This window comes from Ammospiza nelsoni, chromosome 2 (assembly GCF_027579445.1).
Source record: "Ammospiza nelsoni isolate bAmmNel1 chromosome 2, bAmmNel1.pri, whole genome shotgun sequence".
NCBI lineage: Eukaryota > Metazoa > Chordata > Aves > Passeriformes > Passerellidae > Ammospiza > Ammospiza nelsoni.
In genome coordinates, this window is record NC_080634.1 from 33,112,370 (window position 1) to 33,138,459 (window position 26,090).

Here is a 26,090-nt window from a genome sequence, read left to right on the forward strand (position 1 = left end):
AATTAATCGGGTTTGACTCTGTCATCAGGTTTAATTCCAGCCATACTAGTCAAGTTAATACTGGCTCTGAGAAGGAGATTGTCCTGCTTGACACAACAGCCATAAACTCGGTGTGTGGCAGATTAAACAGTGTCTGGGCACACAGCTCAGCTTGCCTTCACACCAAGGGAAAAGCACAGCAGCTTCAACATCGGACTTCCAGCTAGCTCCTGGGATTGCTGCTTGTGCAATCTACTAGACTAGGGACTAAAGACTAGACTTTATTTCCCTACTTGAATAAAGGCTTGAGCCAATGATGGGCTCAAGCATGGGCTTTTGTAGATATTAGATCAGGCCCCATTGCTGCTGAGGGTGTGTGCAAATTTGTAGAACCACAGAATCACAGAATGGTTTAGGTTGGAAAGGACTTGAAAGGCCATCTGGTTCCAGCCCCATTGCCATGGTCAGGGACACCTTCCACTAGACCAGGTTGATCAAAGCACCATCCAGCCTGGCCTTGGACACTTCCAGGGATGGGTTATCCACAAGTTCTCTCAAAAACCTATTCTGAATTTTTGCCTACATCTTTAGTGGGTCTTCTTGGTCTCCATTGGCTGTGCTCTAAGATATGGAACAGCTGTCCCTTCTTCAGGACTAGAACGTAAAGGTCAAAGGTGGAATCTGAACACCATAGGAAAAAATAGGAAGGCTTTTCTTTTCATCTGTGGAGCATTTCAAACTGATGATTTAATATATTCACAACCCTGTGCTTTTTACAAAATTCAAATATGTTTTTATTATACAAAATTCCACAGTGAAATCCACCAGCCAGTTTCTTACATAGCTGCTTTAAAAATAGAATTATACACCTTTTTGTAGTGTGTTAATTTTTATATTCACTAGCTTGAAGAAACAGAAGTGAAGCAGCAATTTGACTCTGAGTTATTTACCTGGACAGGTTTTGCTTTGACCTCTATTTCTGTTATATGCCTTAATGTACAGTTCGTGGCATTAACAGAAGACCTGATGTAGTTACTTTTGAAGCCATTGCACCCCATTAGCAGGTCAAGCTCCCACTGTTGGTGAGCTTTTCTTCACTTCAAAAGGGTGAATTTTCTGTCAGGGTACAGAACAAAATACAAAATAAAGTCTGTGTTGACTTTTAGCAATGTAGCATGTAAGCTGTGTTAAACCCATCACAGAATGAGGATCTACATAACTTTTCTTACAGCTCATCCTCTATACCTTTTAGGGTGACACAGTGAACATCTGATCTGAATAATGGCACAGGACTAGGTTTCCTGTCTATCATTTCACAATGGTGTGTTTTTGCAGTCTAACCTTCCATGACCTTTAAAAATAGATATATTATTATTCTATATTGAAATGCAACTGTATGTTGTGAATTTCCCACAGTTTTCCATAAAAATGTAAGCATTTCAATCCAATTCTAGCTGGTTGAAATTCTTTCTCCAAGATTTTTCTTTTGCAAAGTATTCACCCCAGAAATTAATTTCTTCACATTATACCCAGTTAAATATGTATTGCACATGAGAGACAAATTCCTTCTCTTTTAGTTAAACTGTGAACCTGTGGCCTTCTGAGCAGATCTGGGTAACATATCAGCAGTTGCTTCATGCTTGAGATTTCTTTTACATCCCTTGTGGATACTAAGTGCCAGAACTAATTGACCTCATCTACCTCTCATGTCTTGCCCCAGTGACTGGAGCAATATCCTAACATAAAAAGTGAGACATCCAAAGAGGTTCCTACCACACGGTCTTTGGTTTCCATTGTGAGCTGTCTAAATGGTAGGCAGGAGCACAATGGACACTACTTATGATTTCCATTTGGGTTTGGTTTGGTTTTAGCTAAATTCTCATTGTTTTGGAACTTGAGGGGAATTTGCAACCAACTTCACTGAGTGAAGATTGTGTTTTGACCCCTCTGGCCCATCATTGTATGATTTCAGTTTAAGAAGGGTTAGGAGCTAACCAGCTAGGTAAAAGCAAAGCTCAGACCAAACTGAAACATCTTGTGGAGGCACATAACTTTGAGAAGGGATTTCCTAATTGGCTGATGGCATCATCTGAGCTTAGTGAAAAGTCTCAGGTCTCAAGACCTTACAGGCCTTTTTCTTTTGAGCTGTTTTAAATTACATCCCTCAAAGCAACAGCAGAACTTTACAGAGGCCTCTTCTAACACTGTGTAATCTTTTAAGCAGATCTGCATGTGAATGAAGCAAATGCAAAACAGAGTAAGTCCTCCTTCCTGCAACCTAGACCAGTACAGTGGTGCAGTTCAGGGATGCTACAAAACCATCATAAAATCCACAGTTAAAACTCAAAGATGAAAATTATATCCTTCATTTCCACAGTGTCAGGGTAGCACCTGATTTCTTCAGTTTTCAGGATGTTTTGTGTTCCTATGCTTTAAACTGGTGGCTAAAGTTTTGCCTTCGGAAGCAAAAAAATGAACCCACACCAATGATGATGACAGATAAAACTAGTACAGATGTTAATATAATGAGGATGTTGATTTTCTTCAGATCTTCTTTTTCACAGTCTTCTGGTCTAATGTCCTTGACGTGCATTTCTTCCCAATACCCAAAGCTCCGAATGTACTGGCACGTTAAGTGCTCCACGTTGGGGATCTGGACATTTTTGTTCTGGATCATTGATGAAAGCCAGATGTTTCCACAGCAGTTGAGTGGGTTCCCAGAGAGATACAAGTTTTTAAGTGAATTTTCTAATGCTAAAATGTTGCTGTCCTCTAATGTACTGAACTTGTTGTTCCGTAGGTCTAGAACTTCCAGTGGAGTGTCACTACTCCACTTAGGCAGCCAGTTCAGCTGATTTTCAGAGAGGTTTAAATGTTTAAGGTGACTAAAACAAGGCAAGTCAATATTTAAATCTATCAGACTATTGCCATGTAAATGCAAGTATTCCAGAGACTTTTCCAGCCCTGCTAGTGCTTTAAGTTCTATTTTCAGTCCAGGGTTCATGGAGAGATCCAAGACAAGCAGTGGAGTCTTGTGGAAGGTGCGTGCTGGTAGGATGCTCAGCATGTTGTCAGCTAGGTACAGGTACTGGAGAGCAGGAGAATTGACAAATGACACACAACCACTGTCCTCTGCAGCAAGTCTTTGCTTAGCTAATCCCGAGTACATGTGGCAAAGGCTGATGTTATTGCTCTGTAGGTTAAGAAGTCTGAGGCTAGGAAGACTGGAAAAGATGTCAAATTGCAGGGTCTGAAGGTTGTTGTTTTGAACATGAAACTCCCTCAAATTTGGCAAAGCACCAGCATCGAGGAGAAGGTTCTGCAAAGCATTGTAGCTCAAGTCAAGGACGGTTAGGGAGAGCAATGCACTATCATAACCTACTGTAAATGCCTGAAGACAGTTTCTGCTGAGATTAAGGGTGTGAAGGGACAACATTGACTCAAAGAACCCATCTGGAATGGATTTGATTTTATTATAACTTAAGTCTAAATATACAAGTTGGGATAAATAAAGAGAACTTGTATTTTTACTTCGCTTCTGATCAAGAAGATGAAAAGAAGCATCTAGCCATTCATTATCCATGTAGTCCATTTTATTATAAGGGGATTCAGCAGTGAGCTTGATTAAATTATTTGATAAATTCAGAGTTACCAGTTTATTTACCTGAGGGAAGACTGGAAAGTGAAGCAATTTGTTTTCACTTAGGTCCAGACATCTTAAATTATATTCATCATTTGACTTTGTGATGCTGAAGGTCTCAATGCTATTCCTGCTAAGGTCAAGAACCTCCAACTGCCTGAGGTTGAAATCAGAGATGCAAGTAATTGAATTTGTGGAGAGATTGAGTTTGGAAAGGTTTGCTACAGTCTCGAAAGCACCTTCTTCTATTTCCATGATGATATTTCTCTGAAGATCTATCTCCACAAGACTGGGAGATCCCTGAAACATCTTGTGTGATATCCTTACAATACTGTTATCTGCCAAGGAAAGATACTGCAGTGCTGGAGCTTGATTAATGAAATATTCGGCCATCCCACTGTAGAGATTGTTGTGGGATAAGTCCATTATTTCCACCTTGGGCAAAAGTCCAATCCCCTCTGTCCCATTCTGAGCAAGCTTATGTAAATGATTATTGGCTAAATTTATTTCTAGTAAACTCATCATGTGTGCAAACACTCCAGACGTGATGAAGCTTATCTGGTTGAAGCTTAAATCCAGATACTGGAGGGAAGTGTAGAATGATAATGGTATTTCAGGGATGCTTTGAATCAGGTTTCCAGACAGATCTATTTTGTTTACATTCAGATGGAGCTCGTGAGGGATTTGGTGGAGGTCTTTGTTGTGGCAAAATGCCTGTGAATTTGCCTGCCAGAAAAGGAGAGAAAAGGGGTTGTCATGTGACAAATTAAAAACATTTTTGCATTATATAAATACGGAAAATAACATTCAAGATCCAGGCAGAACCTCCTCCTGAAACACTGATCCCACCACTTTATCTCAGCAGTCAGACAGCAAGAGCAACAATCCTAACACCTTTCTGCAGCTAACAATGCTCTTTTCATTTTTGAGACATCACTGACTTACAATAGTAGAGTTTTATGTGTGTTTGAAACCTACTGAATGCTCTCCTTTTTGTACCTTTCTCCTGGACTTTTAAAAGTTCCAAGTGAAGGAATTTTGCCCCTTTTCCATTGCAATCAAGCACCATTTCTTCATTTTTCTTCTGATGTTTACTTTTTTCACTTTCATCTCTGTATTAGATTTTTTGAACTCAACTTGCAAGAGTTAGCTGTACTTGAAGAAGCTTCATGCTGTTGAGAGTGTGGGTCCCAAAGCAAGGAGGTGGAAAAGCATATAAGTATCTTACATCACAAAACCTGTCTCTCCTTCATAGTCACACCCTCAGATATTAAACCATGTTTTCCTTTATCCATGGCTTTGTTTAGTAATGCACCTTTACCAAAATGGGTTATTCAATGACTGGAATATTTCTGATGCAAGTCTCCAAACTCTTCCTGCTTTCACTATCCATGTTTATCCTTTTGCCACGGTAACAGTTCCCTTCTTCTTGCATGGGGAGAGCGCCTTTTGAAAGCGTTCTGACAACACTCACGTGACACAACATGGAAAAGACAAATTCTGTAAAGCCAGCACTTGAGAGAGAAAAAAGCTGTGAAGTGCAGTGAGGGTCATACTTTTTCAGGCCAATTCTCAACAGCAGATAGAGGGAAAAAAAAACAAATGTCAAAATCGACTCCATCCTCCAGAAGCAAGTCTGTTTAATAGCAGCTAGGATTGAGTTTGTGTCCAGGCCAAATTTGGAGTGTGTGTTCATAAGGAAGATTGGGAACATCAAGATGAGCATCCTTGCATAAATATCAAGCTATATTTTGTTAATAATGAGAACATACAGAAGTGTGAGGAAGTGAAAGGCTTAGGTGGCATTTAATTTACTGGAGAAAAACTCTTGTCATGAATGTGTTTGGATGTCTGGGCCATATAATATTTATAGAAAGAACAGAAAGGAAAGAAATAAAGAAAAAATGTGTTGAATCTTAATTTTTATGGAGAAGCAGAATCCAGATTACATCACACAACGCTTTTCAGATATTAAAGAAAGATTAAAAGTGAAAACAATTAAAACCTATCTGTTTCATGTGAACTTTGAGGTGAATGAAGTGGTATGTCTGCTTTTGGAGAAGTGTGGCACTAGTCAGTCTTTTGTGAATCTCTTTTGCATAATCTAAATTTTGGAGGCAACAGAAAAATGTGTCAGAGAAGTACAAGTGTTCATCTGAACTCTAGATGTAGTCAGAGTGCTCCACAGCCCTTCCTATAATACATATTTCCCAAAGATCCCAAGTAAATTGACTACAAAAATCTGAAACCCTTCATACCCCTCTCCAATTCACTTAAATCTCCCCCAGCTAAACATATTAGGGAGAAAAAAAGGAAATTTTCTGGCCTTTACTTGATATTATTTCTTTCCTGCAAAGCCATTGTAGAATTGCTCATTTTGAACTAAAATATGCCTGGATTTGGGCTTAGCTCCAAGGCATGAGAGCGAAGCTTTTTTTATTTGGTTTGTGGAAGAAGCAGAAGCCAGAAGGATAAAAAAATCCAGAGTGAAAAAGCAGCAGGTCCTTTGCAGCCTAAGGCAGATGCCAGGTTTCTCCAGACATTTTGAGCCAAATCTGAACAAGTGTAGAGGCCCCTTCACTCCTTCTGGGATAAAGTATCTTGTCAAAGTTCTGATTCAACTCCCATCAATGCCAGCCAGCCGGTGTTCACTGAAGTCAATGCTTGAGAGGTCAGTCCCAGATCACCATGTATCGTGCAGGATTTGGCCTTTTATCTGCATCCGTGGAACTGTCCCAGGGGTAAAAGGGACAGATAAAATCTACACTTCCCACTGCCTGCCCTTTGCTCCTCTAATAGCTCCCCTCTCGTATTTCTTTTAAAACTATCATTCTTTGCGCTATTTTGATCCTCACCATATTGCTTATCTTCTGCACCTCCTTTACTCACCTGAGGCTCAAACTGCATGAATTTAATCCTCATCAGGAGTAGGAAGAAAAGATAAAGCACACCTCAGTGGGATGGAGCATCTCTTTGGTGTATCTTCCCTCCTCCCACCTCTTAGCTCAATGGGTTCTGACTTCATCTTTTTTGCCAGTGTTTCCATCAGTTTATTTCAAGTCCATTGACAAGAAGTACTGCAGGGTGAGGAGCTTTTGGCCCCTTCTGGTCCCCCTTTTGTGCTGGGCAAAACAAGGATCCAGTATCTCAAAAGCTAAGCATCATTTGGATTCCTGTTTCAGTTCTTCACTGCTCAGCGCTAGGAGGAAGCTGTCATCCACGTTCGTAAGGGCCCTACAAAAAAAGCAGCTGGATCCAAACCTCCACTTGTGTTCTTCTTTGTCAACTCATGAACATCTGAACCAAAGAGTTTGGGCTGCAGGCACTTGGCACTGACCTGCACTTGTGTGGTGTCCATGGCCATTCCCAGAAGACTTGCCCAGGTGGAGTCTCAGATCAAACCTCAGCAGTTTGTCCAGGTACCCCACATCAGCTGACCTGTGATAACTGGTCGTGCGCATGTTCTTGCACCACTCAATCCAAGGTAAAACAGAATTTCCTAAAATCCTTTCCCTTCTGTAAATTATTTCAAAGCTTATCCTTTGCCAGCAAACATGAATTAGCAGAAACATCTTACTTTGGGAGGTAGAACATGACCTCCTTGAAGCCTTGCCTGACCTTGGAAGGCTGCATAAGTTTGGAAGAAGCTCCTGCCATTAAGCTCTGCCTCGTTTTGCAAACAAGTAGATATGCCACAACTTGTGTAATCAGTGCAACTCACACCTGTGTCAAGGGTCTGGTAGGGATTGCTGACTTCCTAAAGCCTCTTCTAGGGTTCTTGTTCAATGACAGGAGTACTAGTGGTGAGTCAGAGACAGGCACAAGTTTCTGACTCATGCCTTTTCCAGGAGACTTGTTATGAAATATTAAATTCTGAGCTCTTGCTGTTCTAAAGGCGTCACCACAGGGAAAGTGCCTTGTGAAAGGGTGAGGCTGTAATGAAAAATAGTAATTCAGGACTTCAGCGAACCCAGCAGCTAATCCAGTAGCTCCTTCTTTCTTTAAATGGTGTTTGGATTTACATGCATCTTTTGTTGGAGCAAACATCCAGCAGAGGAAGATCATCAGCATTGACATCTGCAATGCTGAGCTGTTCGTTTATTTGAGATTAACATCCCAGCCTTTGACTGCAGCTTTCTGTCAGAGCTAAATTTATCTAAGTTAACTGCTTAGAGCCTTGGATTGTTGGCTTGAAGAAACCAGTTTATGGTGGAGTGCTGGAAACAAGCACATGTTTACTTCACAGCAGTCAGCCAAGTCTGTGACCCTTCCAAAAACTGGAATGGGACAAATCTGCTTGGGTTATTGTGTGTCTTGCCCAGCCTTTACTTTTCTGTGATACATGGGACCCAAGCTTCATCACACTTCCCTCTCCAGCCAATGAACTGAGCTACTCAGTCAAGCAGATTCCCAAGATTGTTCTATATAAACTAGGTTTTAATTTCTTTGGAATTCAGGAAGTGCAGCAACACAGCAGGTGGGCAGGAATGCAATGAGTCCCATAAGGGAGTTGTGTATAACTAGTAAATAGGGGGTTTTTTTACATATTTTGGAAATTCTTGAAGTTTTGTGCTAAGCAGCTTCAATATTCAGGGGAAAAAGGTATTTTTAAAAGCCTGTTACAGTCAGAAATACTTTGATAGGAAAGGTAGAAAGTTCAGGTCTGAATAACATTTTTGATATTGTACCAGGTGCTTGCAAAAGTCCAAGGAGAAAATTTTGTACTGCAGCAAGAGGCTTTGTCACTTCTTTTTCCTCCAGCAGAAGTCAGGTGCAACTTCCCTGGCAGCAATGCTGTGTCAGGGCAGAGGAGGTCACTCTCCCTGCTATTACAAAAGGGCTGGTATAGAGGTATTTCACAGAAGATTCTTTATTTAAAGCACAAAGAACTTAGGCCTGATAGAAAGGAGTTGATTTTAGGTCTAAGTCTTTTCTCTGTCTCAGTCCCAGAACCCCTCTACGGTCTTAGGGAAATCAGGTCAAATTTCTTTTAACCAGCTCCCCTTTAGGAAAAACCCAAACATAATGACACTTCTTCCTACCTCACCCGTCCTCCACCCCTCTCATGTGCTGTCACTACAAAAAGGACATAGCCTGAGAAGTGCCTGCTACCCATCCCCTAACCCTGGAAATCCCACCTCTGCCACCACAGAAAGTCTGGTGCTGGAGATTTTCCCTTTTCAGAGACTATGGCTGTTTGCACAGTGCCTGCAATGGGGGTGTCCCAGCCTCACTGCAGATCCCAAAGGGCCTGAGGAGGAATCCCTCCTTACCATTTCACAGGGTGTCCCCTCTGTGGGATGATAGTTAAAGGTTCCTGTGTTCACCACTGCCAGCAAGAAGATGATGTTCAGTTTCATGGTTCTGAAGGCAAAAGTAATTATGGTTAGATTTCAAATGGAACACAGAGGTCAATACACGTGAAAGCTGGCAGATAATCATCTAATAAGGAGATGGACACAAGCAGTACAATAAATTAACCCACTCTGAGCCTACTACACCTGTGACCTACCGGTGTAGCTCTGCATTCCTTTGAGCCTGGTGGCCAAAGGAAGATGCAAGGCTTTTAATGGGTTTGTGTGGTTCCAGATGCTGCTGAGCTAATATCCAGGCCTCCCAATGAAGTCCAGATTCTCATGCTGGGCAGTGTGTCTGGTGTCACATAGAAAGAGCTCTCAAATGGAAATGGTTTCTGTTTAGATCCAACCAATTAAGCTGAAGATATTATTCACAATAGGACACCATCCTGACAGACATTCTTCTGTCATGGAGAAGATGATTTCAGATGGTTTGTGAGTTCAGGTTTGTATTTATTACTTTGTGCTGCCCTCTAGGGCAGAAGGACCTGTCTAATTGCTGGTTTCCTCCCTTCCTTCTGCTAAGTACTGCTGCTGGAAAACCCACCTTTACACAGGTTTTCCCATTGCTTTCTCCCAGAGCCACAAGCCTGAGCAGTTGCAATGCAATTTTCCCATGGTTGAAATAATATGCCAAAGATCTGGGCTCTTACATCTCATTTGCTTTGCAATGCACCCTAAAATGAGAGGCATAAATTACAGAACCATAGAATGACAGAATGCTGTGTGCTGGAAGGGCCCTTAAAGATCCTCTGGCTCCAACCCCTCTGCCGTGGTTAGGGACACCTTCCTGCAGACCTGGTTGCTGGTCCAGCCATGAAAATGCCATGCAAAGACAACGAGGGAGGGCATGCTTAGGTGCAATGGATATAAAAATTCATGTTAAGCTCTCAAGAGAACAGTCCAACAGTGAGATCACAACCCCAGGCAGGTTCCCCTCGACTGGGCCAGTGTCAGACTCGTTTTGACCACCTTCCCTCAAGCACCTTGTTTTGAGCTTCTCTTGTCCAGAGCTGGCTGCAGTGCTGATTTTGACATGCTTTCTGGACTCAAGCTCTCTATCTGCAACCCCCTTGGGGTGAGCAGGGAACTTATGCTGAAGCTGGAGATGCTGTGGTGTCCAGAGGTTTAAATTCCTTTCAGATGCTCTGTGTTTAGAGTTTGCCCTGTCAGCAGTGTGCAATAGCACTTGCAATGCACAGACACTTTTGCAAGACAAACCTCAAACTTTTAAGGCTTCCATGATAAAAAAAGATAAATTTTTAAAAATAGGAGATTTTGATTTAATTTAGTGATGGACTACTAATGTCATGCCTGTAATGAAGAGCAAGAAGTGACCAGGATGACTGCAGCTTTGCATTTTCTACAGTGCATGTTCAGAGCACTTTGGGAAGTTTGGATTTGCAGGGATAAAAATAGCAGAGATTTTGTTGTTTGAGCTTTTTAAAAAGCCAGCTCAGTTCCTCAAGCTGTTTTACCAAGTGACCAAACAGTTGTGCCAGGTGAACTGTGAAGAAGAGCCTGGGCAGAAACAAATGCCAAACCAGGAGGGAAGGGCACGCACTGATTCTGCTGCTCAGGACTTTGCTTCATTAAAATCACAGCCAAGTCAAGTCTGCATACCAAAATAAGGACTCCTACATCTCCTCTAACCCCAGCATGGCTTTTCTCCTGTCTTTTGAAGCTGTTGCATTCCTCATTTCTCACTCTGTCCTCCCTCTACTTGCGCCTGTGTCAGGTGTTTAGCCAAAAGAACTTCCCTACCAGAAATTAACATTTTCAGTTAATTGGATACATGAGGTTTAGCCAGATTCACTATTTTATTCACCTGGGTTTTTTTCTACTACTCCCTACAGGAAAGAAAAAAAATAAAACAACAATTGCATGAAATTCACCAGGCTGGAGATTTGCTGAGCGAGGGGCTGGGTGAAGGGACAGTAGGAGATGGGAAAATGAAAACAGTTTTATCAGCAGAAAGTGATTTGCAGATTAAACTATCTGACCCTGAAAACAAACTATCTCCCTGGAAACACAGTTCCCGGGAAAACTCAAGTTCAGGAGCTAAAACAGAGTAATTTCTCATATTATTTTAGTGCAGCAAAAAGAGAGAAAAAACAAGCTTTTAATTCAGCAATTTGTTTTCATTGACAGTGGAATCAGTATCTGGGAAAAGATCTATTCAATTTATGTGATCCAACAGGAGGAAAAATGAGGTGAAGGTAGTTACTTCTGGTAGCTCTGATTGCATGATACTGATACCACCCCCTTGAATCCATCCATCATTATATTAGTAAAAGATAAAGTACTGATACAATCACTGAAATAGAAATATCTGCTTTAAAAAAAAGATTGCTTGTTTTGAATTTTTTTTACTGAAAATTAAAGAATTTTAGCATTTTAGAGTAATAAATTGATTTTCAAGTTGAAATGATCTTAGTAAAAAAAAAAAAAACCACAAACAAATTTCTTCTGTTGTGGAAAACCTAACTTTTGATTCTATTTAAGGAAACATATCTGCATTTTCATCAAAAATACTTTTATCAAAATACACCAGGGTTTGGCTTTGTAAATGTGTATGTCACTTTTTATATAAACAAAGATTTTCTAAAACTTCATCAGTTCCAAATACTGTCCAAGTATTAATTCCTGTGGTAACAATCCAGATGCAGCAAAACCCTCTCAGTAAGTCATTGTTCACCCAAGGTGACATTCAGGCTGTCAGGATCTTAAAGAGTAGCACAGTAATGCTGCTATCTCACACCTCGTGCTCCAACAGGGAGAGCTCAATGACAGTGCTGCTAGTAAGGAGAGCAGAGGAGCCAGACAGCCTTTTGCCCATTTTACCCGGGGCTGTGAGATTTGCCCAAGGCTGTGCTAAGATTCCGTGTGGGGAGCTGGGCGAGTGGCATTTAATCAGTGTACAAGGCTGATCTCTGCAGCACTCCTGCTTCAGAGCACTATAATGCAGCAATTCCACAAACAGACTAAAGTCCTGTAAAGAAAGAAAAGATACCCAGACATGTCCCCATCTTTCACTACTGTAAGCACAGAGAATGATAACAAACCTGGCTTATGACAACTGCATTGTTGTAAACTAATCGGTGCCTCCTTAACATAAGGAAGCTGACTCTCTGCGGTGTAAGTCCCTGATGGGTTAAATATACAGCTGTGTGGAGAGAGCCATCTACACAGTGTGTTTAGCCAGTTCCTCAGCCTATCCATAAACACAGTATATTTTATTTATACAGTACCTTCCTTGTCCATGTTACTTTCAAAAGCCTGCAGCTCTAAGTCGCCAGAGCCCCATCTCTCCTGCAGTCAAAAGCTCAACTTTCCAGCATGCTCCCAGGTTTGCATGCATCTCCACATACCTGCTCTGTGGCTGGAGGAGGAGGAGGAGCAGGATTCACCTCTGCTTGCAGCCTTCTGTCTCAGAGACTCTCCCAGCAGCTTTTCCAGGGCAAGTGGAGGAAGAGTTTACTTAGGGAAGTCGTACCTCTCTTGCATGCCAGCTGACTAAAACTCTGTGAGCTCTGAGAGAAGTTTGAAGTCACAGGGAAAAAAAATACTCCCCATAGACCAGTCCGTGAATTCGTTCCTTTGCAGTCATGATCCCTTATGTATTCCCAGGCTCCCACAAGCGTGTGAATACATACCTCCGTAATTGTTTTAAAATGTGTGTGTCCTCTGCGCTTCTCTTTATTTTCCATTTCGTCCATTCAGTCTTGGCTTATTTCCTGCAGTTTCTCAGCTGGTAATTACGCTCCTCTCGTATTGACACATGAAACACTCAGTAAATTCCACAAAAAAGATCCCCTCTGCAGGCTTTGCAGACACGTGCTTGTCTCTGAAGTCATTCGTGCCTGTCCCACAGCTGTCAGCTTGCACATTCCCAGGGGATGGAGTGAATCAGAGGCACTGAGCTGGTTGCAAACCCAAAACTCCACATCCATGCAGAATGGGATGCACAGGAAAAGGGTATATGGGAGGGAAGCTTCACAGTAGGGACAAAACATATGTTTGGTTTCCCAACAGCTCAGTTGTGTCTCTGTGGCACAGCAGTGGGATGACCAAACGCACCCTTGGGGGAAAGGATAAATTCAATTTAATGCTTGAATGGGAAATAATGTAAATGCCTTCCAGAAAGGGCAGTGGGATGGATTTTTCTTTCTTTTCCTTGGATGTGAAGCTCTCTTTTATTTCAGAAGCAATGCTCTTGTGTAAACCTGTGGGATACCTGCACATTGCCTGTGTTCTCTTTTTCTGTTTAGATGTGCCCTTTGCACCAGGGCAGGGGTGCAAAGTCTGCATGATGCTTTTACAGCAGCACAAACCTCTGAGGGAGTTTGGCCAGCCCCACAGTGGGTGTCTCAGGACCAAACTGAGGGCTGGGCTCACCAGCCAAGGCACAACCCTGCCTGGGCCACCCTGCAGAGAGCTCCCACAGGCACCAGTGACCAAAGCAAGCCTCCCAGGGATCACTGCAAATCTTCTTCCCTGGATGCGTGAAGAGTATCTGAACTGAGTCACTTCCTGCCTGGAGGAGAGTTTTGCCTTCAGCATTGTGTGTTTTCCCCTCTTTGCACTGACATCTGCCATTATGGACAAAGAATTTGGGTGAACCAAAAAAAATAGGGGGGTTGTGACTCCCTTCTGCTGGACAGCATCAATTTCTGGATCTATTTATTAAATCAGATAAAACCCATGTCCTTTAACAGCACATGCCAAACAGCTTTGTGGATTCTGCTAAACATATACTGGCTCCTCTGCCACACGTTAATGTTCATTCTCTTTGTCACACCAGCTCCTGACAAGGTCACTTCAGATCTGCACCGTACTGGGAGATTCAAGATGAAAATGTCTAGAGATGTGAATGATGTGGTTTGTTAAATGTTGCAATGGGTACATTTTGCATGTGTTACTCCAATAAGAATGTAACAAGGAGAATCAATTTAAAAGTAATGTGTCTATTATGAGAAAGAAGTAAACAATAGCGATACATGTTCTTAATTATATCATGTATGATAATGAACATGTATAGCTTACATGTATATTTTATTTATACAGTACCTTCCCTGTCCATGTTACTTTCAAAAGGCTGCAGCTCTAAGTCGCCAGAGCCCCATCTCTCCTGCAGTCAAAAGCTCAACTTTCCAGCATGCTCCCAGGTTTGCATGCATCTCCACATACCTGCTCTGTGGCTGGAGGAGGAGGAGGAGCAGGATTCACCTCTGCTTGCAGCCTTCTGTCTCAGAGACTCTCCCAGCAGCTTTTCCAGGGCAAGTGGAGGAAGAGTTTACTTAGGGAAGTCGTACCTCTCTTGCATGCCAGCTGACTAAAACTCTGTGAGCTCTGAGAGAAGTTTGAAGTCACAGGGAAAAAAATACTCCCCATAGACCAGTCCATGAATTCATTCCTTTGCAGTATTATGTATTCCCAGGCTCCCACAAGCGTGTGGATACATACCTCCGTAATTGTTTTAAAATGTGTGTGTCCTCTGCGCTTCTCTTTATTTTCCATATTTTTTAATGGCCAACTGGTTTAACAATTAGTAGGAGAACTATTTCTCATTGAATTATTTTGGCAACAGAAGCATATCTGGAGGAGTTTTCTTGTGTGCAGCAGCTCCAAAACCTTATTGAGGACTTCAGAATAGCACTTTTATGGAGCAGAGGTGGTCCAAAAAAATACAGCACAGTGTCAGTGAGTGAGCATGTTGTCTGAAAGCCCCAGTGATTCTGTGCTGGGCCTCAAGTAGAAGTCCACTATAGCTTTATCTTGTGGCACCACGCCTTATCACTATGGTGGTGCTATTTGGTTTGGCATCAGCTCAACACCGATGGGTTGATGTCCATCTCTCACCCAAGCTGCACCTCCCCTCATGCTGTCTTATCTATATGCTGGGACTGGCAGAGGGATATCACCACAGAGATATTGTCACCCCTCCCGTAATCGCACCAGGGCAGCCTGATGACCCACTCGATGTCACAGCAGCCAAGCCTGGAGAATGGCTGCATTTGTGCTGCTCAGAGATGTGGGGCCAGTTGCATTATCCAGAGGGTGCATGACTAGCTAAAGGAAAATGTCCTGTCACAGAAAGGATAGGAAGTCTGCTGACAATGAGTTTCAGACTTAGGTGGAAGCAGAAGAAATTATTCACACAGATGCTGCTGTTGCTGTTGTCTATCTCTGGTGAGTGGGCTGCAGAAACTTGGCTCAACAATGGTTGATACCCAGTGACACCTGAGTGCTGATGCTTCTCCAGTTTTATCTCCCTCGGTAAAGGTATCTCTCCCAGGTAGTGATCCCTGGCTGCATCCATAGAGACCTGTCCCTTCTCTAGAGCAAGTTGACTATTTCCCAGTGTCTAGCACTCAGATACCTGACTCCGGATGGTTCCCCTACAGCCCTGAAATTGTTTCACTGCTGGCTTTCTTTGAGAATACCTTGAATATTGTGGGGACAGTGCCCAGATCTGCTGTGGAGTAGTGTAGCAGGACTGTGTGGAGCAGAAGCAACCAAACCTGATGCAGGCCCTGAAGGAAACCCCAGAACTAACCCAGATTGAAGGGAACAAGCTGGTTTTGTGGGAAAGGGTGCCCTTGGGCAAGCTAACCCTCAGTGGTATTGACACAGGGAAACTGGCTTATTTGATAGCATCAATGAACCCAAGCAAACCCCCTGAAAAAACCTGAGGATACGAGGAGGGACACCACACCCTCAGAACTTGTAGGATCTTGCCACATAAACTGCTTACAAGCACCAGTCCTGCGAGAATGCCTGCTGGTGTCTGCCGTGCACAAATCCTACACGCCTCCATACTGAGGCAGCAGGATGTGGCAACCAGCAAATCCCACTTGGGAAAAAAAAGCCACAAAGCCACAGGTCAGTTCTGGTCACACAAAGTCAGCCCTGGGCCCTCTCCTTCCTTTCTGACTGTCACAGAATTCCCACTCTTCCATGGGAGAGGGTAACAGGCTGGGTTGGTGGGGCTGCCATGGAGACAAGTAGGAATGTATGAACAGAAAGAAAAATTCCCAGCTACTGAGATCCTCCAAGACATCTCAGCCAGTATAAGCATCTTTATCTTGAGCTGACGTTAGCCCAGTTGCTTTTTTAGAAATTATACTAAATGAAACCCCAAAAACCACAACAAAACAGCCGGGAAGAGAACTGGCTGGTTTTAATAACTTGCAAAAGATTAGAAGTTGACCATGTGCTCAGCTCGCAGTTAAAATAAATCATATCTTGTCAACAAGATGTCCATCTTTAATTATAAATTCTACTTTCCCAGCCTGAACAAAGTTTGATATTTATGCTCCATTTCCTCTGGGCCTGATTATAGCCTCTTCTTTTAAAAAATACAGGAGGAACAAGGGTTCCAAGAGCTTTGCTCTAACCACTCTTTTTCTGTTTCTGCTGCTGTTGTTGAGGGAAGCTTGTTGCTGGGATGATGCTTCACACACCGGTGCCAGTACAAGTGGTGAACCAAACAGTGAAGTTGTCCTGGTCACCAGGTCAGCTGTGGTTCCTGTCCCATCTCAGCCCTCATCACACAGTGCCTGCTGATCTCAGGAGCTGTAATTTTACCTGAACTTAAAGAAGATGTTGCTCTTGGCATTTTCCCAGACTAGATTTTTGTCAGTCCCCTTTGGTACCAACCCTAACCTTCCTCAGGTCCAGATGGCAGGGTAAAAATGCATGTCCAGTTCCCATGGGATGCTCCACACTTACCAAACCAGATGTGGCCAGCTGTGAAGGAGTTAGCTGCAACCATGTTGTGATGCAGTGATTTGAAGGATGGACAAAGTCCTGGCCCATCTGATTCCTCTTGAGTGCCAGGGCCCTCAAACACTGCTGGAAGCCTAGACAGACAGTGCCAGAAAATTGAGAAAGAAAGCAAAACACACATAATGATGCAGAAAGACATTCATGGAACTCTTGGGTGATGTTATACATCACTTGGAGTGGCAGATATGGTGGAGACTCCCAGCATCACCACAGGTTTCACCACAGATATAGATGGGGTGACTTTGGTAGTTAGGGTCTTCTGCAGAGTCTTCTGAGAGAAGACAACACAAATAACTTGGAAGAAAACAATGTCTGATGAGGGGGGCTTCTGGGGCTCATGGCAGTGAGGCAGTAAGAGAAAAAAGAGAGGGAAACCATGTGGGAAAAACTTCCAACAAGTAAACTGATATGACAGGACCTGCAGAGAGTGTCATAACTGGGGAGGGGGCAGGGGGGTGTGGGGAGGTGGTTTGAAATGGTGCAAATAGAATTTGTGTTTGTATTATGGGGGGCCAAAAAATCTCCAGGCTACTCTGGATTTATTTTCCAAACGCTGTGGTCCTCAGACATGCACCATCCTTTAGAGAGACTTTGAGCTATGGCTTGCAAGCAAAGTCAATATGTGAGCTTCTCAAGAAGCAAATAATGGCAGAGACTTTCTGCCTTGCACCTGCCCTGCTCCAATGGTTGAAGGGAGCCTGCATCCTCCCCTGATTTTTGAACTGTCCCTGGGTGTTTCTCACCCTCTGCTAACTTCTCCACATCTTCTGGCCCGTGCTTGAAACATCCCAAAGCTTTATCAACAGGTTCAGGAGACTGTGCTGCATGTGACAAATCTGATTTATCTTGAAACGCAAACCAAAGGAGATTGATGTGGTTTCTCTTGCAAATATTTCCTGCATTTCTCTGCTCTACCACTGCAACAGCAGAAGGATCAATGAATCAAGTGGTGTGGAACAAGCTGAAGAACAGTTTGCTCTATCTTCTGTGCTAATGGGGCTAAAGATCATGGCTCTCTTTAACTCTCCTGCTTAATTTAAAGTGTGTAATAGCATCCATTCTTCCTCCTTCCTCTTGTTTTCTTTTGGTTGGTGGAATGAAGAAAGTTGGTCTTTCTCTCCAGCATTTTTACTCCCTACTATTGAATCAGACCTTACAAAAATGACTCTTATTTATCAACCACCATTTAAATAATGAGTTTTCCCTTTTTGCTGTCCCTTCTTTCTGCCTCTTTACTGTGTTTTCTTTGGATAGGTGGTGTTTTGCTGCAATGAAGCTATAGTGAATGGATTATTGGCATTACATATATAAAGCCTTGGAGCTGACCATGATACAGGTAATTTTCAGCTCTTGCAGAGAAGTATTTCACAACAGTTAGTGGAGAGTATGATCTACACTGTGCTTTGCCCCTTCTAGGCTGTTTTTTTAGGCAAATGCCAGAAAAAAGAAGGTTGGAATCATAGAGAGAGAAGAAATGAGTTAGAAATGCTCTATTTTTGTCATGTTCCTCACACCCTTTGATCCTTCCCACAGCCCTCTGATCCATCACTGCGTCATGACTTACTGAAATCATTGGGTTTTTTATAGCCCACAGTGGGATTCTGGGTTATTTCCAAAATGTCTTTGCTTACTGCTCAGTGTGTTGGCTTTTCCTGAATAATCTATCTCCCACCCTCAATAATGTATTTTGGACTTTCTCTTTTTTTCTTTTTTTTTTTTGATATTGAAATTATTGAAACACTTACTTAATTCCTTCAGGGTTCTTGCTGAGCTACAGCCATACATCATGAGAGTTCCTGTGCAAAGTGTTTTAGGTGGAACCTACTGCTGGAGGACAAAGGTACCTGGACCATTTAACAACCCCTTTGAACAAAATGATGAAGGAAGAAGACACATGGGGGATATTGAAGTCATTTCAGTGGAGACAGAAAGCAGACATAAGTCAACAATCTGAAGCAAAAAAATTCCTGCTTATCTATTTGTGATCTTTCAAAACACTGTTAGCATAATTTGCTTCTGAGCATCTCCTTCCAGATTTCAGAACAGGGCTGCACCTCAGATAAAACTTTTGATCCAGTGCGTGGGCTACATTTCCAGAAAATTTAGTGCAGTGGATGGTGAAATATGGGCAACACAGAAGCACAATTGTGCTCAAACATGTATCACCTGCCCCCTGCCAAGCCCAGGTAGAAGCAGTGATGGCATTGAAGAGCTGAGCAAAATCCTGGTCTCCTTCTTCTTATAAAAATTTGTAACTCCAGGATGATGTCACAGGTGAAAAAGATGAACAGCTGCAAGGTTGGGACCTATCAAATGATCCACTGATCTGAGATTCTCCAAAGCTCAAGGAGGGAAATGAAAGCCTGTTTTGCTCATGATTCATCTAATTGTCCAGCAGATGAGTCACCTCCACAAGCTCTGACTTTCTCTTGTGAAGATGAAGGGACTGGTGCGTGACTACTGCAGACTTAGATTCTGAATTAAGGGAAATGAATACCTCTTGTCATCAGGAAACAGAAAATTGGTTTATTCTGATGGTTGTGAGTATACATCCTGCTGGTGTAAGTCACAACTTCCCGGCCCAGGCTGGACATAGCAATCCCTTGAAATACTTTCCAGGTTTCCTCGAGTGCAGCCACTTGGGGATGGTATTATAGGATGTGCTACAGACATCATAAGTGATTCTGCCATTCTGTTGTTGTTTTGAGGGTCTGACATCACCAGCCCATGGAGCAAAGCCCTGGGCAGGATTCCTGCTCTGAGGGGCCTCTGTACCACCAGAAATTTTCATCTGCTTGTACACAATTGTAAAGATCTTTGTTATGAAACTGAGATGATGCTTCTGGATGAGATCATCTGCCCCTTTTTCTCCTCAGGTCAAAGACACTGGATTTTAGACAATGATCCTTATGGATCTCATGACCCATAATATCAAAGGTCTGCTTATGCCATATCATAAGCATCTCCTGGTTAAAGGTACATGCATTTAAGGCTAAGCTTTCTGGCTTCAAAACTTATGTAAATTATCCTCTCCATGAGTGAAAAGAGAAGCTCTTCTTTGCTCATTGCACCTTTCCAGAAGCTCCTAGGACTCAGGACTCTGAGTGAGAGTGGACACACTGGTTCATACCAACTTTGCTAGATTTAGATCTCAGGCAAACAGAGAAAACAAAAACTAGCCATCAGACTGTGAAATACGAGGTAGTTGAAAGGGTTGAGATTCAGGACAAAAAAATTTACCAGGACCTGTTGGGGTAGAAAAAGGGGTAATGGTTTTAAACTAAAAGTGGTTGGTTTAGATAGTGGGAAGAGGCTTTTTACAGTGAGGGTGGTGAAGCATGGTCACTGAGAGGTGACAGATGCCCCATCCCAGGAAACATTCAAGGCCAGGCTGGACAGGGCTCTGAGCCACCAGATGCAGTTGAATGTATCCCTGCTCATTGCAGGAGGAGTGGTTTTGATGATCTTGAATGATCCCTTCCAGTCCAAACTATTCTATGATTCCATGATAAGAAAGTCATTGGAGATTTTCAATGAAAACGTTGGTGATATCCTTCTGCCCACAGAGCAGTTTGTTCCTTGACATGTGCAAGGAAGCACAAGACAATTAATTTTCATATTCTGTGCCTGCCCTCTGGTGGTGAATGGATGCTGCTTAGTTGAAAGCATACAAATACATTTATATGCTTTTAATACATTTATATACATATACCATATCTATATGTATATATACATGTAGGCACAAATGCATTGACATGTACAGCATAAAATGCTTCCATCTGAGTTGAACCTTGAATTTGAATGTTACAGATGTGAGCAGTATTCAACTGTACTCATTGACTATGGTTGGTCTTTTTAATGCTGAATATTTCCTTGTGATTGTGTTAAGATTTAGTTTAGTTAAAATATTTCAGAACGACAAAAATAAGAGTTACAGTGAAATATTTGTTCCAGCTTGAGACACCAGGAAGGTCTTTTCCTCTCTATAAATAAACTGTGCAGAAACTGGGTGAGCTGTACAAAAATCAAGAGCAAAAGGTTTTTCCAGGACCACTTCTTATAGCAAATAAGGGACAGCAAAAAAGATAGCTGCTGCAGCATGGATGTTCCTTTCCCTGCACAATGACAATCTGACATAGCAGGAGGCCACAGAGAGACTGGCGAAAACTTGGAAGACATATACTCACAGAGTCACGAAATATTCAGAGTTGGAAAGGATCCACAAAGTCCTTGAGTATGACTCAGGGATTAAATCCACAGCCCTGGCATTTTTTAGCACCATGCCCTAACCAGCTGAGCTAATCTCACTACTCCTTCACCCTTGGTGAAGTTTGTTTAGCAAGGATTCAGCATCACATTTCCACTCATTTCCCCTTTTAGCTGCAAAGAGCAGAAGGATTTGCCATGTAGCCCTTCACAACTCCTGGAAAACTCCTGCACCTGGGCATGAGATAGTGAGGATAAATGCATTCAGCACTCTATCTTTCAGGACTCACACAAATATAAGAGGTATTGGCTGAACACTGTGTTCCAGCATTGTCTCTTTGGATGGCCAAAGAGACAGTGAGACGGGCAGCAAAGGTGATGTTCACATTGATGGGCTTTGTCTATGTCCAGAAGGAAGTGAAACAGAAAAACTTCCCATCAACACCTTAATTCAGCACTCAGTTCCTACAAGTGAAACCACAGATTTCCCCTCAGGGGAAGGGAGAACAGCCTTCAGTCCTCAGAGCCATTGAGATCTGCAAGCCCTTCTACAGATTATTGTCCTGATTACACATATGGAATGGAATTTGTTTTGAAGCTATGCACACAGATGGACACACTGTTTTTCTAGGTCCCTGCAGCATTTTAGGCAACATGGGTATGATGTCCATAGTCACAGGCTCCCCAGGGATGTGGCCACAGCCCCTCCAGATCCCTTTTTGCTAAGCAGCTTTCCAGCCACTTTTCCCCCATCCTTTAGCACTGCCTGGGGTTGCTGCAATGAAAATTCAGAACCTGGCACTTGGCCTAGTTGAACCTCAAACAATTGGCCTCAGCTCATTGATCCAGCCTGTCCAGATCCCTCCTGCCCTGCAGCAGATCCACACTCCCACCCAACTTGGTGACATCTGTGAATTTACTGAGGGTGCCCTCCATCCCCTTGTCCTGAACTTTGATACACATATTAAGCAGGACTGGCTGCAATACCTTGGGAAGCACCACCTGTGACCAACCGGATTTAACTCCAGTTACCACCACACTCTGGGCTCAGTCACTGAGCCAGTTTTCCACACAGAGAAGAGTGTACTTGTCCAAGCCACGAGCAGAGAGTTTCTCCAGGGGAATGCTCTGTGAAATAGTGTCAAACATTTAACTGAAATCTAGACAGACAATGCAAAGCTGGTTCTTCTCAATGCTTAGGCCTCCCATTTTCCCAGATATGGGGAATGATTTGGTGGAGATCTTGTAGGATATGAAAATTATTGTCCCACCAGAGTTGGAGGACTCTCTGAGCAGATTCTTCACTCAATTCCTTTCCACCTGCCCACCTTTTGCTGGCTAGTTCCTCTCCAGTCCACATACCAGGGCTGGACAGCCTGTACCCATCCCAGCATGAAACACAAGCACAAAAGTACAGGGATGGAGAGGAGAAGGTTCTCAGGTTGATTCCTCCATAGCTTGAGGAATGGAGCTCCCTGGGTCACCCTTCTGAGTGGACCAAAGTCTTGGACCCATCAGTAGTATCAGGTTATATTTGCCTTTTGTTCTGACTGTGTTGCAGTCCTGACAGGTGCAGTCAGGCAGAGAAACCTTGATGACATGAATAAATGAATAAACTTTGAATAAACTTTGAATCCATGAATAAACTTTGGCACCTTATTTAGATAACAACCTGCAGTTGTTCCCTCCAGTGCTTTCTGTTTGCTGATGGTGTTTGGGGAGCTGAGAATTACAGATTTGGCTGGGCAGGCAGTCACCTCCTCAGGGAGCCCACACAAGTGGGTTAAACAAAGGCTTTATTTCCACACAGTGTTCTCAGGACACAGTGCCAAGATATCACAGACAGCTCAAAACAAGGAGTGGAAAGGAATGCTATGCTCCTGTCATGCTTTTTTATTGCAAACAGCCCTGAGCCACAAAATGCATTAAAGCATGAAGTTAATTGCAGCACATCTGCCATCAGATATTATTGTGTGATGTTTGGACAGTGCATTTCTTCTGGTGAGAAAAGACCTTGAGGACGGACATTTAGCCTTGCAGAGTCTTTTTACTGCCTACTCTTCCTGCCCTCGTGTTTCTGGCTAGTGTGGAGAAAGGTCAGTTGGTTTCCTGCAGGATTTCAATATTTTGAAATGCTATTTCAGTTCCAGCTTTTGAATGAAAAGGAGAAAATAAAGGAGGAGATTGTATGTAGAGATTGGAGCTGAGACATCTGCCTCCAGGGTTGTTCTGGAACCAGGGACTGCAATAGCCCAGCAGATGGGTAGCTGAGGTGTCTGGCAAACAAACTCTGAAAACCAGGCCATTTTCCGCTTGAAAACTGCAGAATGTTTTCAATTTGACAAATTTAAACAACAATAGAAAATAAAAAGGCTCCAGCACTTAAGAAATGCTTTCTATTCAAGACCAACTAAGACCAGCTGGGATTACATGCATGGTTTTGCAGTTTTTATCTGGACACTGGGTCTATGTGGATATCACATATTCCAGCATTGGTCATTGGCTCTGGATCAGTTTTTCCTGAGCTTCTCTGTATATGTTAATGAACATGTTTTAGACACCTACATTTTTGAAAATTTGTGTATTTACTTTCATCATCTCTTGTTTTTTTAAGTGTGGCTGAGGTCTGTGCTATCAAGTCTGGCTTCTGGACAGCCCCAAGTTGAGAACAGAAAATGGCAAAAGGAGGGTTAATTCCTTTGAATAAAGGAATTGTAATGTGTCAGTGAAAGCAGTCAATAAAAGAGAATCTGACAAAATTTTCTTGACTAAACAGGTCCTGTGCAGGAAAGGATGACACCTTGCTCCAAGTAAGGACAAAGTGAAGGGGAAATGTCGCAGGTGTGGAGTCAAGAACCAAAGCAGAGAATTGCATTATCAGGATGCATCGTGTGACAACTTTTGTGGGTGGTCCTCGCAGTCCCTCCACCGGGTCCTGCGCTGTTCAGCAGAATTTAGAGATGCTCAGGGAAGAAGGAGAACCACAGGATGCTGACATCTGCAAATATTGGGAAGTCAGCTTGGGAAAGATTGTGAGAAATTCTAGTAAATGAGGAAGAAGTTGGGGAATGAAATTTAATACCAACAGCTGTAAAGTAACGAGCATCAAAGAAAAGCATTGTGTGCTTCTTGCACTGCACAGAACATGGATTCTCTTTCAATTGCTTCAGAGAACTCGCTCCTCTGGTCATTTTAGAAAGGCTGGAGGAGTACCCTGGTGTGGGATAAATACAGAAAAGCTCCCCTTGCTCACCTGTCTCAGTAGTTGCAGGCCTAGGAGCATGTTGTGCTGCTGCTCACACTGCAGCTGCAGGAGGCTGGAGGAGAGGATTGCAATCACCCAGGGTCTGGAAGTAATCCTTAGTGCGATGGCTCTATTCATTTTGGGAGGTCTGTTAGCAACTCCATGTGCTAACCCAACCTTCCTGTATCCTACAGCTGACCTAGCAATCCTATAGCTCTTCATCAGGCTGGGTTTTACCCCTAAGAGCTTTCTCTAGCCCTACCATTTCACACAGCTTCTATTTGTGCATGATGAGCTGTAGCTTCTCTGCCTTCTCCCATATATTCTTTTATTCTGATCACTCTCTACAACTACTTCAAAGGAGGTTGTATCTGTCTGGGGGTCAGCCTTTTCTCCCAGATAAAAAGCAGCAGGACAAGAGAAAATGGCCTCAAGTTGCACTAGGAGAGGTTCAGATAGTGTATTAGGAAATAATTGCTTCATTGAAAGGATTGTGAAGCATTGGAACAGGGATGTGGTAGAGTCCCCATTCCCTGCAGGTGTTTAAAAGACATGTAGATGTGGCTCCTGGGGACGTGGTTCTGTGGTGGATTTGGCAGTGCTGGGTTAATGGGTGGGTTTGATGACCTTAGAGGTCTTTTCCAACCTAAATGATTCTATGACTCAAGCCATTATTTGTAACACAGATGAGGCTGGTGATGAGTGCCACACTGGGCCTTTCAGGCCTGGCTGCAGGGGAATGAAAGGATGTGCGAAAGGCTAGAGCAGCAGTAACCCTTAGCCCAGGGTTGCATCCCCCAATGACCACTGTGTGTGAGTGGGTAGCTGAAGGTGGGTGAGAGCCTGCCTGTGCACAGGACCTTGCCAGACCATGTCCATTGTGTGGATTTAAAGGAGCCAGATGACGTGTTGTCTCTCATGCATCTATTTGACAGATTCATTGCTGAGGATGGAATCATAGAATTATCCCGGGATTACTTACCCTCAGCTCTACTCCTGCATTCACATGGCTGAATTTTCAAACCCCAGAGGAGCATCTTCACCTTTTTTAATGTGAGAGAAATAAGCTGTGGGGAGTGGTATTGACCGCTCCTCACATTAACATGCCCTGTCATGGGGAATTTTCCCAGACCTGGGCCATTGTAGCTGTTTGGGCATTCATCCATGCTGTGGCTACTCCATATCTTCCTTGGATTTTGTGAATCTCACACCTTCTTGACACCTGCTTTTAGTTACTGTATAATCCAGTGAATATGTGAAAGGGGGTCTCCATAGGTGCCTTATCCTCACAGGGAGATGAAAAGTAAGCTAAGTCAGCTGAAGGTAAATATGCAAACTAGGATGAGATTTTCAGGTGGAGGGATAGGTCTTCAAGGATCTTTATTGTCATATGCCATAAATTGACTGCTAAAAATACTGTATGAAATACAAACTATATTCAGATACAGTTTGTTGCATGTAAATACATCTCCAGCTCTCAGTGGGTTTGCATGATTACATTAAAATTCACTCTATAACATTAGTGGTACAACTTCTAGCAATCATATAGTAAGTTCCTGTTGATAATGGTTACTACAATGTGTGCTACCCTACCTAAGAATCCACCAAGCGCCTTGTCCACAATCACATGAGAAGTCTGATGTGGAGTAATAAAAATTTCCATTTGCTGCTTCCAGCCCACATCTTCCTCATTACAACATTCTAATACTAATTTTGGGAGCAAAGTAATAATAATAATAATAAAAAAAAAGATACAGTATGGGAAGAAATCTCATAAATTAACCTAAATCAGTCTAAACAGAACAACACCAGGAAAATAGAAATATGGTTTTATATTTATAACAGTAGAGGTAATCACACCCAAGGATGAGTC

At 42.8% G+C, this 26,090-nt stretch overlaps 1 protein-coding gene across 1 annotated transcript; it reads right to left on the reverse strand.

Annotated features, from left to right (window-relative positions):
• Positions 1–749: 749 nt before the first annotated feature.
• LRRC32 (leucine rich repeat containing 32) lies at positions 750–12,513 on the reverse strand. The gene is made up of 3 exons (XM_059466167.1): positions 12,348–12,513; positions 8,893–8,983; positions 750–4,345 (listed from the first exon to the last, which is right to left on the reverse strand). Exons 2-3 carry the CDS (start codon positions 8,977–8,979, stop codon positions 2,405–2,407), a joined length of 2,028 nt encoding a protein of 675 aa, XP_059322150.1. The 5' UTR covers positions 8,980–8,983; positions 12,348–12,513; the 3' UTR covers positions 750–2,404.
• Positions 12,514–26,090: the final 13,577 nt, after the last annotated feature.

Coding starts and splice junctions, on each gene's coding strand:
- LRRC32 (XM_059466167.1), bottom strand. CDS start 8,979: ATGAAACTGAACATCATCTTCTTGCTGGCAGTGGTGAACACAGGAACC. Junction 4,346..8,892: donor AGGGGACACCCTGTGAAATG/GTAAGGAGGGAT, acceptor CTTTTCTGGCAG/GCAAATTCACAGGCATTTTG.